Source organism: Dermacentor variabilis, chromosome 1 (assembly GCF_050947875.1).
Source record: "Dermacentor variabilis isolate Ectoservices chromosome 1, ASM5094787v1, whole genome shotgun sequence".
Lineage (NCBI taxonomy): Eukaryota > Metazoa > Arthropoda > Arachnida > Ixodida > Ixodidae > Dermacentor > Dermacentor variabilis.
Genome location: NC_134568.1, coordinates 134,681,192 through 134,695,308, shown reverse-complemented (window position 1 = coordinate 134,695,308; position 14,117 = coordinate 134,681,192). Strand labels below are relative to the sequence as shown.

The window sequence follows — 14,117 nt, the reverse complement described above, 5'->3', positions numbered from 1 at the left end:
GCCCTCTCATCGCACTCTCTCAGAGTTCCGTTTTTGATATGTAAGTGGGCGATCTCATGCTATTTCGGTTAAGCAGTACTACCGTTTAGTAAGTACTTTTTCCGAGCTCCGGCCAACTGCGGTTTAACGAGGTTTCACTGTACTACAATCCTACATCAACAAAATTTACCGGAATGTAAACCTGCATATTACCTACTCGTGCAAGGCTAGCAGGCTCCAAAATGTGCTCAAATGCGATTGCTTTGCACTAAACTTGCGTAATATACCACCACATTACACTTGTGGGGTAGCCACTATTTTTGTTTACAAAAACAACCAAGTGTCAGAAGTGATTACACTGGACCACGTCATGACCGCGAGGATGACCGCCATCTTGTTTGTTGATCGCCCGTTCGAAGCGGCAACATGTTGTTACTGACATGTGACGACGGTTTTTGCACACCTGGTGCAGTGCGTAATCTGCGTCTCAGCGAGAAAAATGCAGCAAAAACAAGGAAATCCACGTCCCACCGACATGGAATTATTTGTGGCGGTCGAGGTGGCGGTCGCAGCATGGAGTGCCATGCATCGGTCCGTAAGTGAGTGATCGCCCGGGAATACACATTCCTTGCTGGTTTTGGTGCCACCCAACAGGCATCGTGTGTGGATTCGGTGCCGTACATAGATTGGTGCGAAGGGGCCGTAATCTTGATCGACTGCCTTCGGGTATACGAGATACAATCACTTTCGCACTTGGCACCGGACGACGCGTCAGTGCCTACGGGTGACATCGTGTGCTGGAGAAATGCTGCTGCATGTGATGTGAACGCTAGATATGATGATGTTGCTTATAAAAAAACATAAGCAGGAGTGCTGCGTGCATTTCTTGTTCCTATGCTTGCGTGTGGCAGCCACAGTGACTACAAGCCAGTGTTTCGGGACGTATTCATACATCCACCTCCTAGTTGCTGAAATCAAAACTGGTAGCAAATGTTTTAATAAACTATCTATGACACTCTGATGCTTGCTAGTATTTTTCTTGGTTATATTTAGGGCTTACACTTAGAATCAATACAAAAAAATGACATGTTGAAGATATGTCAGTATTCCTTTAACAAACAAAGCATTGATGATGATGTGGCAATAGTATTGTAATTTGTGGAATCCATAAAGACATTGCTATTAGTTGGTCAAGCTGTGAATAAAAGTTGCCTTTGACGATTAGTGGAACTGCTAGGTAATGGCAGCTTGGGTGTGAAGTGCTTAGCCTGGCTTTAGGAGGCCAGTGTGCACTGCACAGTACACAAGTTGGCCTGTCAACCTTGATGGTGGGGACATTCACTCACTACACTCCTTTCTGAGACCTAAGTAGAAGATGGTGGCAATTCATTAATTCAGCAACTTCATTAATTTTTTAACATGCTTTGTGTGTCGATCACAACTTGTGTCGCAAAATGCCACAAAACTGACGTAACTTTAGTCATGAGACTGCATTTTTTAAATTGATGATGCTTGCAGTGCTGGTTAGAAGATATAGTTGAGTTTTATTAGCACCCACTTCCCTACTAGTCCGCCTTCCCCGCGAAATTCTTGAGGAGTGGACATCTTGTGACTGAGGATTACACATGCAACTAAGCCTCTCTTTCACTCGTTCTCTTTTTTCCCCTTTACGACTATGCTGCCATCTTGACTTGTACATTCACCAATTTTGCACTATGGACGCATTAGCAAATCTAACGCATGCCAGTGACGCACCTATAGCGATCACCAACTTCTCCCGGACAAGGACATGCAGAGCTCACCTCTGTCTATATTGAGAGCAAAACACGCGCTGGCAATTCAAATCGATGTCAGAATAGTAGCGCTTCCTGTGTCGACATGGCAGTAGTAATGAATTGTGATACTAGTTTTTCCACCTTTCGCTTTTGCTTTTACTTTTGCACAGTGAAATACACCGCTGCCTCTCCCTGAAGGTCGGATTGCCCCTCTTTATGATGGTTCCAATATGGCGGTGTTGTATCAATGAAAAGTCGTGTGCTCAGTGGTGCGATGGCTCCTCTCGATGCCCAATTTTCTACCTGTTTTTTGCCGTCAGCACGCTATAAAAGTGTGATTTTCTCAACCTCTACATCCTTTTTCTTTCTAATATTTCCCTGTGTGATAAAGAACACCTGAGAATTGTGAATAAAAAAAGGGGAGGGGGAGGGATTTTGTTTGAATCGGCCAATCTAATTGCCGAGTGCCTCCTCAAAAAGGGTGGGTGGTAAATCCGGAGTGGTGGGGAGAACTCTGCTACTAGTCATCTGTGCTGAAATTCTAAAACAGTTCGTTTAGAACTTTTAAATACTAGGGTTGTGCGAATATCAATTTTTTGGTTCGAATCGAAGTTGAAACAAATAGTAATTCGTGTTCAATAAATTCAAAGTGAATAATTCAAGTAGTTGTGTGATTTGCATAAAGCCTTGACATAAGAGCCAGATGCTGATGAAATGAAGAAGGTTGGTTCCTCACTTCTTTTTAAAAAGGAAACAGGTTCATCTCTGGAGACAGTTTATTTTCAGAATGCCGTTATTGAGATATTTTCATGAAAAATGCAAGTTCAACATTCCTTACAACTCCAGCTTTGCACACAATTTGTTTACAGGCTCTTACTCAATGTTATGCTTCACTATATTTAAAGTTTTATGGTGGTTGGGGCTGTGGGAGCATTTCACATTCGTGCGCTGTGCATCATTGCGATGCTATGAAATGTGCCCTTGACTGCTCGACGTAAGTAGTTTAAGCCGAGTTGCGTAAGTTCAGCTTGATGTTTCTCATTGCCCATGAGCTTAACCCATTCCATTATGGAAGTGCACAGACAAAGAAATGTTTTATATTTTAACGGTAAAATCGGGGTACGGGTTACTTGCAAATTTCAGCAGTGGCTTCACAGCAGCGTGTATTTTGCCTTGAGGTACGGTTTCACTGCAGCACTGATGTGAAAACAATTTTTGGGCAAAGTTCTTCGCCATCGGTGTCACTGAATAGGTGGGGAACAGAGCAGCTGGCCGAAGATATGATGGGGACGATTCGCGCATCCGTGAATGGAATCTGTTTTTACAAAGATTCATGTGTTGTATGCTGTTATCTTCGAGAGTTGTACGCATGGATTTTTCATTTCTTTCTTTCCGTGGTGTTGTAACAGGGGCTGCAGCTTATATACAAAAAAATACTTCACTGTATTTATATTCGTTAGTTTTGAATAGGTGCTTTGAAAACTTTGAACACTGAAATTCGGGCCGACGTGAATATAGCAGGCGCGTACCCAGGATTATTTTTTCAGGGTGGGCCCAACCCAAGGTAACATTTCTATGCGAATGAGGGGGGGGAGTTACTTTTACTAGTACAAATATGAATAATGCCCACCATTCGCCATTAAGACGTGTAAACCCGCAAAAGAGAAATGAAATAAGGTGTGTCTCACAGGTACGCCTCTGAGATACACCTCTCCTTTATTTGGCAAACAAGGAACCGCGTCAAATGGACTCGCGCGTGAAAAAAGCACAGAAAGAACACTGCCAAGAACAAGCAAACAAGCGAAAGTGTAAAATAAAGATTTCTAGTAGCGTTTTTTGAATTAGCTCTGGAAAGATTATAGAGAAATATATTTGCAGAACAATCACAGTTCTTTTGGATCCCTCGTTTTTTGCTCTACCAATTTAAGTGACAAAACTGACTCATGTTGTTATTTGGGCAGTTGGGTAACGATGCGTAGTCACCAGTCCCGTACAACCGCGTAGAGCGTAGGACGCTGCAGTTCTAGGCGTACTGCGCCTGCCGCGGAAGGTTAGAAAAACACCCCCATTAGCACAACAGGGAAGTGCATGGCTACGTCAGGTGGCTCGAATGATAACTGTAGAAGAGTCATTCAAAACACACGGAAATATTCTCCACTTCTGGCGGCGTTTTCTCTACTTCCTTTCTAAATAAAAGCATGTTGATCCATAAATATTTTAACGAACAACGCTTAAATTTGTGAATTTTTGCTTTTCCTTCATGTTTGGCTGTTGCCTTGGCTCTCTCCCTTAGTAGATCGCTTAATTTCTCAACTCCTTGTGACTCTTGTTTCCAGTTGCCAATTTTGCATGAAAAGTGCTGTACAATTAGGGAAAATCCAGACAGAGGTAACAGATGACAGTCATATTGTTTATGGGTTTAACGGTTATTGCATGGCTTGAAGATGGACGCTGTTTTCATTATTTTATTTTCCACCTTATCTAGCCTATATCGCGGGTATATGGTTCTGACAATCTGCCAGCGTCACAGCGAGCGGTCACTCGAGGAAATAATGAAGCAAAAGGAAAAGTTAAATGCAACTGACGTTCTCTCCGACTGCAACTCGTTCCACAAACATGCAGACCAGCCGACTACAAACCGAATCCCTTTCCTGGTCCCTGGATCAGTCTAAACAAAGATGGTTGGACTAACGAAGCAACAGTGCTTCGCGTTGTCGTTGAATAGGTGGTGACAACTGCACGCAACTCCAGTTGATCGCACGGGCACCGAATCGATGAGAAAACTGGCCTTCGCACCCCAGGAGATGCCGATAACTACCGCCATCCAAAAGGAGTGAAAAAATTTACTACCATTCCACTCTGAAGATGGAATGGCAGCGAAAGCTGGCGACAGTCAAAGCTCTCAAACGAAAAGCAAAGTGCTTCACCTCCGCCGCAGGTAGGCCCTAAGGTAGTGCAATGCCGGGCCAACCTGCGGCGAAGGTGACGCAGGCATTAACCAAATGACGGACCACAGACCGGGCCGCGGACCGGTCACGTGGGGTCGACCATGCTTGGCCCTTCTCGTGACAGCATCCACACGGTGGACCCGAAGAGCAGACAACAGCACGGCCCGGTAGAGATACTCTCGACCCCGCAGCTCCGCGAACTCATTGCAATGCACTGCTTCCGAGATTAATGTGGTGGATGCTGCGATGGGGGGGCGGGTTGGGGACATCTCCTTGCAAATCTTGATCCACAGAAGTTCTTTTTTCGGACACCTCAAGAAGTCATCCCAGATGCTGCCCTACAAAGTAGGAAATTGTTAGACCAAGACCAAAAAGTAAAATGTGGCGTCATCTGACCACAATGCATGGTCGCAGCAGCTTGTGAAAAACCAATTTGTCGCGCGCTGCGGCTCGTGTGTATGGTGGCGATGCTGATTTGGCTGCCGAATACTACCAGTGTTGCGCTGTTGCCAGACCTGGTAACTTCAAAGGCCCTAAACAGTCCGTAAGCTGCCGCCATAAAAAATGCCCTCGCATTTCACGCGGACCCGGCGCGGCCCTGACAGACAGGAAGTAAACGTGACGTGTCGCCCTGTCCGTGGGCCAAAACAGGTCCGTGGTCCGTCGTCTGGATACACCTCAAGCAGTCCCCATACGTGGGCCGATCCCGAAGATAGTGCAATACCAGGCCCACCCGCGCCAAAAGTGACGCAGACGTTAAGCGCTCCGCATACGTGGGACCATCCCGATGATCCCGAAGGGTGCGTTACAGGTTCCTGAGCTCACAGGGGTCTGTGCCATTGAGCTTGGACCCTTTCTGTGCTGTCACCAGGATCTGCCCACATAATTATTTTTTCCGTTGACTGAAGCTGAAAAAACTACAGAAGGTTAGTCATATACAGCTTTTGTTGTAAAAGGCAGGAAAATGTTGACCGCCAAATAGATTGATTTGTCGGCGCTTTAGGAATGTGTGTGACGAGTGGTGGCGTGGGCGGGAAAGGGGGTGGGGTGTATGCTACCCTCCTCTGGGTACATGTCTGGAATGTAGGATATTTGCACAAGCCTAATAAATAGTACTGATGTCAATATACTGTGTATTCAGTAGACTGTTTGCATGAAATTATGTAATGGTAGTGTAAATGTTAGCTGAGATTTCTTTATAGTGTGTATAAACTAATACACTTGGTTCATGACGTTCTCCTCTGTTCCAGGTGGCCAAGCGAGGCGAGGTAATTCAAGTGAAGGTCCTTGGTGTTGTGGCACTCGTAGACGAAGGGGAAACTGACTGGAAGCTGCTTGCTATTGATGTCAAAGATCCCCTGGCCAAGGAGCTAAATGGTGAGCTAGGACTATTTTACGTTTTTCTGCAGCACTGTAGAGGTGCTTATACTAGTACTGTACACCTATTCTCTGCTATTATTCGAACCACAAAGATAATGAAGTTGCATCTGATGCTGAATAGCTTGTTATACCGAATAAAGTAGAAGCTCTTTCATACAATCCCATTTCGTACGATTTTCTGCCGCCAACGTTCGTGATTGAAAACACAGAAAATGACCCATTGCAGTTACGTTTCTTTTGAATGGTTAATATGTTTTCGGAAAAAATGATTTTTCGGCACTAATGTTCGGTAATTTAGCCAACCTGAGACCGTATGATATGTTTTCTGGCTGCGAGATCCCACGTGAACAAGAAAAAGTATGAAGCACTCAGTCACATGAAAATGCCGTCATGCACTTGGTTTCCTCTTCCAGTACCAGCAAATTTCTTGTAGTCGTCGCGCATTGCATTTACAGCTATCGTCGCCTGCCATATTGCTATAAGCATGTTCACCTATCTGATTCATAGCATGTGTGGCCTAGTGCAGTTGAAAGCTTACTGCAGGTTTTTGTCATACAGTACCACACCATACAGTCAAACTCGCATATATCGAACTCGCTAAAAAACTGGAATTAGTTCGATATATCGTGTAATTCAGTATAGAATGTTTACAGAAATTTACAATGTACAAAATGCACCTCATTAAAAAGTGTTCTTTACTTTCTAAATACATGTACCACGGACATATTAGCGTGAGAAATAGTCACCGATCTTCTTGTGCTTCTTCACTTTGAAAGCGTTTCTTAGGATACACTTTTCAACGTTGTCGAGTGACTGGGAACAGCTGAGCACACAGCCTTCTATGGATGAGCAGTGGTGGCGAACAACACTCGGCGCATGAAGTGCATCAGAACACGTGGGCAGGTCGTAACTCGTTGGGTCCTCGGTGTCACTGTCGCCGGCGAGATCCCAAGCAAGATCGGCAACAATGTCTTCATCAGCGAGCTTTCCGGTAGTCGCAACATTTTCGTTAACGGAGACAGAGTCTGTAGTCACAGTCTTATCACAAACGGCATCCGGAAACTCGGACAGCTGTCTTAACAAATCGTCGAGTTCCTGGAGTGGTTCATCGATGCCGAGGGGTTCAACGAAATTTTTAGATGAACTGGCGCCAGCCTCGCAGGAAACACAGAGTCCACAATGGCGGGAACAATTTGGAATCATTTCTTTTTTGATGTCGTTCCACGACACATTCAACATTGCTATTGCACCCAGGAGGTCAATTTTCAACTCCCGGCCAGTACAAAGATTTAGCAATAGCTGTTGCACAAGGCACTTTCTGTAGCCCGCCTTCAGTGCACGAATGACACTTTGGTCTAAAGGCTGCAGCACCGACATTGTGTTCGGTGGCAGGAAGTGAAGCTCAATGTTGGCTGACCTTACAATGGTGAGCAGAACAATTATCAATGAGTAAGCAGACCTTTCTGCCTTTGCTTACCAGGTTGTCGTCCCAGGACTTCAGCCACTTTACAAAATGTTCGCTTGTCATCCAAGCTTTTCTGTTGGATCTGTAGGTAACTGGAACAGAGTGTGCATTCTCTAGGCGCCGCGGCGATTTGCTTTTTCCAATCACGAGTGGTCGAAGACTGGTTGATCCATCAACGTTGGTGACGAGCAACACTGACCGATATTAAAGCATTGTTAAGGGGGGACGCGGGTTTCAAAAACCGAAAATTGCGAAAAAAAATAGATTTTTCGGAACTACTTGTTTCGGCATCTGTAATGCCTAATCTACACTGTATCAAAACGATTTGCCGCAAGATGCACCCTAAGTGTAAAAAAAAAAATTATTTTGTCAACGCGGATGGCGACAAACGACCCCAAAATCGCGCAGAAACACTGGAGTTCACATAGCTATTTCTCGTCTTTCCCGCCGCTGAATGCCGCTATCTTGGTATTGTTCGAAAGCTCAAAGTTCTGCCTTTCAGTTCTTCGCATCCTCGGCGACAATGGCTGCATAGAAAAAGCGCAAATGTAAAGCAGTCGGGGGCCGGCGGGACGAAGCTCGCGATGCACGCAGCCCTCCTATTGGCTCAGTGTGCCAATGCACTGAGAGGCACCTTCTGGTTGGCTGTTGCTATGGCAACTAGGCCTAGCAGTCAAGCTTGTCTGCTAGGCCTGGCAGTGGGTCGCTTCGAAAACAGCTGATGCGCCGTTTTTTTGTTCATCGTATTACGAATGTAAGCAGCAAATCGACCTTCACTAAAAAAAAGTTTCAAACTGAACATGCGTCCACGAAAAGCGAAGTGCAAGTCATCTCTGCTTCCTACGGCAAGAAGGATGAGGTGGTTATCCCAAGGTTCAGACAAGGCGACAAGATCGCGCCGGAGATAAGTCACTGTGTGGCGCAGTCTCATCTACAATAACACAGCAGTGAACCTGACCATTGCCCTCTATCACCGCTTGTAGGTTTACTTTGGAGACCGCAGACGATGTGTCCGATGCCTACCGTATTTACTCAATTCTAATGCGCCCTCGATTGTAACTTGCACCCGTTTGCCGGGACCAAAAAAATTCGATGTAGAGCGCCCGAATTCTATCTTTCATGGGCTTGTTCAAACAAATATCGAGTGGCTGGAGCTGCAATGTCGTGCTGCCAGGTATCACGACAAGGTCAGTGTTGCATGCAGCCAGCTCGTCCTTGATGCGCTGGTCAAGGTGGCACCTGAAAGCGTTGAGCACAAGCATCCCACGCAGACCCAAACTGCCGCCGGGTCTCTTCCACCGAACATTATCAATCCAGTCAGTGATCAAGTTCGTGGTCATCCAACCTTTTTCCTTTGCGTGCACAATCACGCCACTTGGAAACACGATTCCTTTCAGCAGCATCTTCTGTCTGAAGATAAGATACCGGGGCAGCTTGTGCCCATCCGCAGTGCAACAAAGCATTGTGGTGACTCTAGTTTTTTCGTGGCCGGAATACAAAACGCACATTTGCTTCGCCCCCTTCATTTCAACAGTTGTGGTGGTAGGCATTTCAAAGTAGAGCGGCATCGATCGACATCTGATTGAAGTGGTAGCCGTCTCTATGGCACAACTTCAAAACGTACCCCTGAAAACTGTGCAGTTTCTCTTAATATTCTTCGGGCAATCTTTGGCATATCCCTGTCTGCCTTTGAAGAAAAAAGCCTTTTCTTTCCATAAAATTTGATAGCCAGCACCTGCTTGCTTTTATGTTAGCCCTTTCTGTAGGGCTAACTGCATCGCCCGCACTTTGACCTAATCGGTCGTCACAGGCTGCTGTGCCGCTCGCTGCTCTTGCACGTATTCCACGAGCAGCTCTTCTATTTCGGCGAAGCGGCCCTGCTTCAGTCCACTGAAACCCTTCCTTGTTGCTTTGCTGAGGAAAATATTCTCCTTCTGTTTGCACCAGTCCCGTACGCATGTTTCGGGAACTCCGAATGCCTGTAATGGTCGCCTGATTTCCGTCCGTCTCCGCCCACATGATAACTTTCCTTTTAAATGCGGCATCATGGTGGACTCGGCGTGTCTTCGCAGTTGGCACTTCCATGCTGATTGAATAAATGCAGAAAACAGGAAGACGGGCGGTAGACTAGGTTACACCAGTGCCTGGTTACATGTACAGTTAAACCTGGATATAACGAAGTTGACAAAAGCTCGCAATTTTTCGTTACATGCAGGTTTCGCGTGAAGGCTCGTACGAATGATGCAGAAACGAAACCAAATAGCTCAATATATCCGTGAAGGTGAACTCACCCTTCAAGCATTTATTTTACACCAAAAAACCGCGTAATTTCCGCTTGCTTCTTCGGCACGAGTGAAGGCACAACACGCCGCTCCAAAGAAGCTAAATCGTGTAGAGCTCCTTCATCGTCGAGTGAGCCGACGAAACGGTGCATAACGTCCATTGCGTTCATCACCTCCTTTGTAGTAGGCACGTCACACGGATCTGCCTCACAAGCACCATCATCACCACCATCGGGATTTTGCACGCTTTCAGCTACTGCTGCATCAGACATTTCTTCTGTAGCCACGGCGGCGTTGTCGGCAAACAAAAAGTCAGTCAGTTCAACGTCGTCGGGTACACCACCGTTAGTACATAGCTCGTTCCACGCTTCAGCCACATCGGACGGAGTTGAAAGGTCTTCCTCCTCCTCCTCGTCGGCACCAGCCCGTGCGTTTTTGGTTATTCCGGCCTTTAAAAAGCAATTCGCGATAACTTCTGCCCTGACCTCTTGCCAGGAGGCAGCAAGCATCTCGACTGCTTGATAAATGTCGATCTTCATCTCCCGTTCCAGACGGATGTCGAGAAGTATCTTCAGGATTAGTCGGCGCCGGTAACAGCATTTAAAACTGTTAATGACCCCTTTGTCCAGGGGCTGTATTAGGGACGTGCAGTTGGCCGGGAAGTAATGCAGTTCGATGTTCGACAGCTGCAGGCCTTCGACGTGGTGCGCCGAGCAATTGTCCAGCAGTAGGCAAACTTGACGGCCTTGCCGCTTAACGTCCTGGTTAAATTCCTTCAACCACTCAGAAAATATTGGCCGAGTCATCCACGCTTTGGAATTCGCCACATACTTCACGGGCATACGCTTCGTTCCCTTAAAACACCTGGGACGGGCACTTTTGCCGACAACTAGCGGGACTTGCTTGTCTGTGCCGTCGAGGTTGGCACACAGCAGAATCGTTATGCGGAGCTTGCTCTGCTTTCCGCCGCGGCAGTCATCGCCTTTTAGCGCTAGCGTGCGGCCCGGAAGCATCTGATAAAATAGAGCTGTCTCGTCGGCATTGTAGACATCAGCCTCCTCGAAGCGACTCAGGATTCCAGGCAGCTTGTCAGCCACCCACGAAGCAGCAGCATCGCTGTCTGCGGAGGCAGATTCGCCGCTGATTACTCTTCCGACGACACCATGCCGGCTCTTAAATCCCTGCAGCCACCCGTTGCTTGCCTTGAAATCATCATGGCCCAAGATACACGCAAAATCCTTTGCCTTCTGTTGTAAGATCGCGCCACTTATGGGCACATTTCTGGCTCTCGTGTCCAAAAACCACGTGAACACTGCCTTGTCCACATCAGTGTATGTGGACAGCTTCAGTCTCTTTTTCTTCGAGCTTGTTCCCGACTCCACTGCGTTTCTGATGCTGTGTTCCGCACTCAAAATCGTTGATAGTGTGCTCGCTGGAATGCTGAAACGGGTGGCAACGTCCTTCTTCTTCTCGCCCGCGGAGACTGCATTTAAAATTGCGAGTTTGTCTTCAAAAGACAGAACTTTTCGTTTTCTGGCAGTAGAACTCATCACGACCAACCGACGACGTAGTTAGAAGCGGAGACGCACGACTACACGCCGACAGGCAGGCCTAGCACCTCCAAAACAAGTCGGACAAACCAGTACCAGAGTACAGTTGATACACGCACACGTGCAGAACGCAGGACAACACTCAAAATGGCGAATGCAACGCATCCATAGAGAAAGAAAAAAAAGTGGCGCATGTCGTTCGTCATCGTCCCTCCCCCTCTCCCTTCCCGCGCCCTGGCAATGAAAGAACCGGCTATCAGCGTTGCTTTTCAAGTGAATTGTTACACATAAGTGTGTCTAAGCCGTTGAAACAAATGAAAATCACAAAATAAGAATGCTTGTTCTCAAATCCATACGAAACAAAATAAATCTGAAAGAGAAATCAGCTGCCGATACCAATGCCACCTGGTGTCACGCTAGACAAGCAAAGCCTGAAAAGACTGCTACGTTAGGCACGGAGCGGCGCTAGTTGCCGCCATCATCATAATCATCATCGCTAACTTTGCTCGGTAGCGGCAATCCCTGGCATTCGCATCGCTGCTGGCTCCTTACAATATTAATATTCAATAATCTAGAGCATTTCTTCGGCCGAATTTTCCTTAAAAGTGCAAAAAGTAATGACTGATCAGCTTTGGGAGTTCGTTAAATCAAGGCTAACCGCCGCAACGCGTTCGTTACATCAAGGTCGAAAATACATGGGCTTCAATGGGGGCAGCGTTGGGGAATTCAAAAACTTCGTTAAATCCAGGAATTCGTTACATATAGGTTCGTTACATCCAGGTTTAACTGTATGACGTGGAGGTATGCACATGGAGGAAGCTACGGCAGCTAGGTTAGAAGCGCGTACGAGGTGGCCATTTTTCTAATGTCGATGGCGATATGGTAACGTGAATTTAGGGTCGTACTCAATTCTAACACGCATGCAATTTTTTAACCCATTTTATCGGAAAAAAGGTGCGCGTTAGATTTGAGTAAATACGGTACGGTAGAATCTCGTTACAACGAACTTCGCGGGACCACCAAATTTAACTAGTTCATTTGAATTATTGTAGTACTGAAAGACCAATATTTTCATGTCAGTAATGTAACACAACAATGAAAATTACATACCTTTGCAACAGATGTACGTGTGCGTATGTAAATAATAAACGAGAACGCTGGGCACAGTTTAACTGCAATTTATTGCTTGAAGAAGTCTGTAATCTTCTTCTGCCGAGTAAACAGCAAGCGCTGCAGGACGAACACCTCCACATCCTTGACCTTCCTCTGATCATCATCGGGGACATCTTTACAGCGCCCGAGGAATGATAGTGTCTTTTCTAGAAAAACTAAAACATCTGAGCTGGAAACAGTCTCTTCCTTTTCGTGGGTTGTTCCAGTGTCGGCATAGTCTTCATCACTACTGCAATCTTCTTGCTCACGCACTTTATTCACGATGTCTTCGTTGGCGAGTTCCACGGATGTAGTTGCCACGCTGTCACTGTCACTGTAATCATCAAAGGTCACCGCGGTGTCGACGGGGAGCTTCTTGGTAAGCTCATTCCACAGTTCTGGGTTGAGCTCCTCTGTGTCCTCTCAGTCTTGTGGCATAGGTGAAGCCTTTAAAAGGCCTGCCTTTTGCCAGCAATTGCTGATCGTGCTTGCCTTCACCTTCCACCACGACCCTGTAAGCATTTGTGCAGCTTGACGGATGTTTACCTGTGCGGGCAGCGTCAGTCAAATATTGATCAGGAAGCGCTGCACAAGACGCTTCCAAAATTCGGCCTTCACACATCTAATGATGCCCTGGTCCAAAGGTTGGAGCAAAGAAGTACTATTAGGGGGCGTAAATTCAAGTTGCACATTGCTCAATCGCACGTTCACGATATGCGCCGAGCAATTGTCAATGATGAGGAGAATTTTTCTGTCTTCTTCATTGTGTCGTCGAGCTGCAGCAGCCACTGAGTGAACAATTCTCGCGTCATCCAGGCTTTTTTGTTGGCTCGGTAGTCGCAAGGCAACGAGACAATATTTCAAGAAGCACGACTTAGCAGACTTGCCAACAACTAGTGGCTTGAGTTTTTCCATGCCTGTGGAGTTGCAGCAGAACACAACCGATACGCGGAGACATGATTTCTTTCCACCCTTGCACCTGTCACCTTTGAAGTTTATTGTTTTATCAGGCAACAACTGATAAAAGAATGCCGTTTCATTGCCGTTAAAAACATAGTCTAGAGAGAAAGAGTCGATGGTCTCTTGAAAGCGCTCATTCCACCAGGCAACCGCACTCTCTGCATCTGCTGCCTTTTCTTCGCCACAAGCAACCTGCCACGCAATGTCATTCCTTTGCCGGAAGCGGTAAAGCCATCCGGCACTTGCATCGAAACCGGAGATGTCCAAGGCGGCCACGAACTGTAGCGCCTTCTCTTGAATAATCGGGCATGACAAGGGCACAAGGTGGCCACGAACTGTAGCGACTTCTCTTGAATAATCGGGCCTGACAAGGGCACATCATTTTGTCTGGCGTCCTTAAACCACATGAGGACGGCGTTGTCAAGGTTCTGGTAGTTGCCAAGTCGCAAGCATTTTCTTGAGGGAGCCAGCTGTGACTCTCGATGCAATTTCATGATCTTTTACCAATCCTTGATCATCATTGCCATTGTTGACGCTCCCTGCACGGGTCGACTTGCTTTCTTCTAGCATTCAGCTGCATCAAAATGTCCACTTTTTCTGTGAGCGAAAACTGGCGACACTTCTTT

At 46.5% G+C, this 14,117-nt stretch overlaps 1 protein-coding gene across 1 annotated transcript in view; it reads left to right on the top strand.

The window, feature by feature from the left end:
- Window positions 1-14,117, top strand: part of Nurf-38 (Inorganic pyrophosphatase Nurf-38) — a 95,083-nt gene that overhangs the window by 26,938 nt on the left and 54,028 nt on the right. Inside the window, exon 6 of the mRNA XM_075695221.1 lies at window positions 5,953-6,079. Coding sequence (XP_075551336.1) covers window positions 5,953-6,079 — 127 coding nt within the window. The remainder of the gene's footprint in view (window positions 1-5,952; window positions 6,080-14,117) is intronic.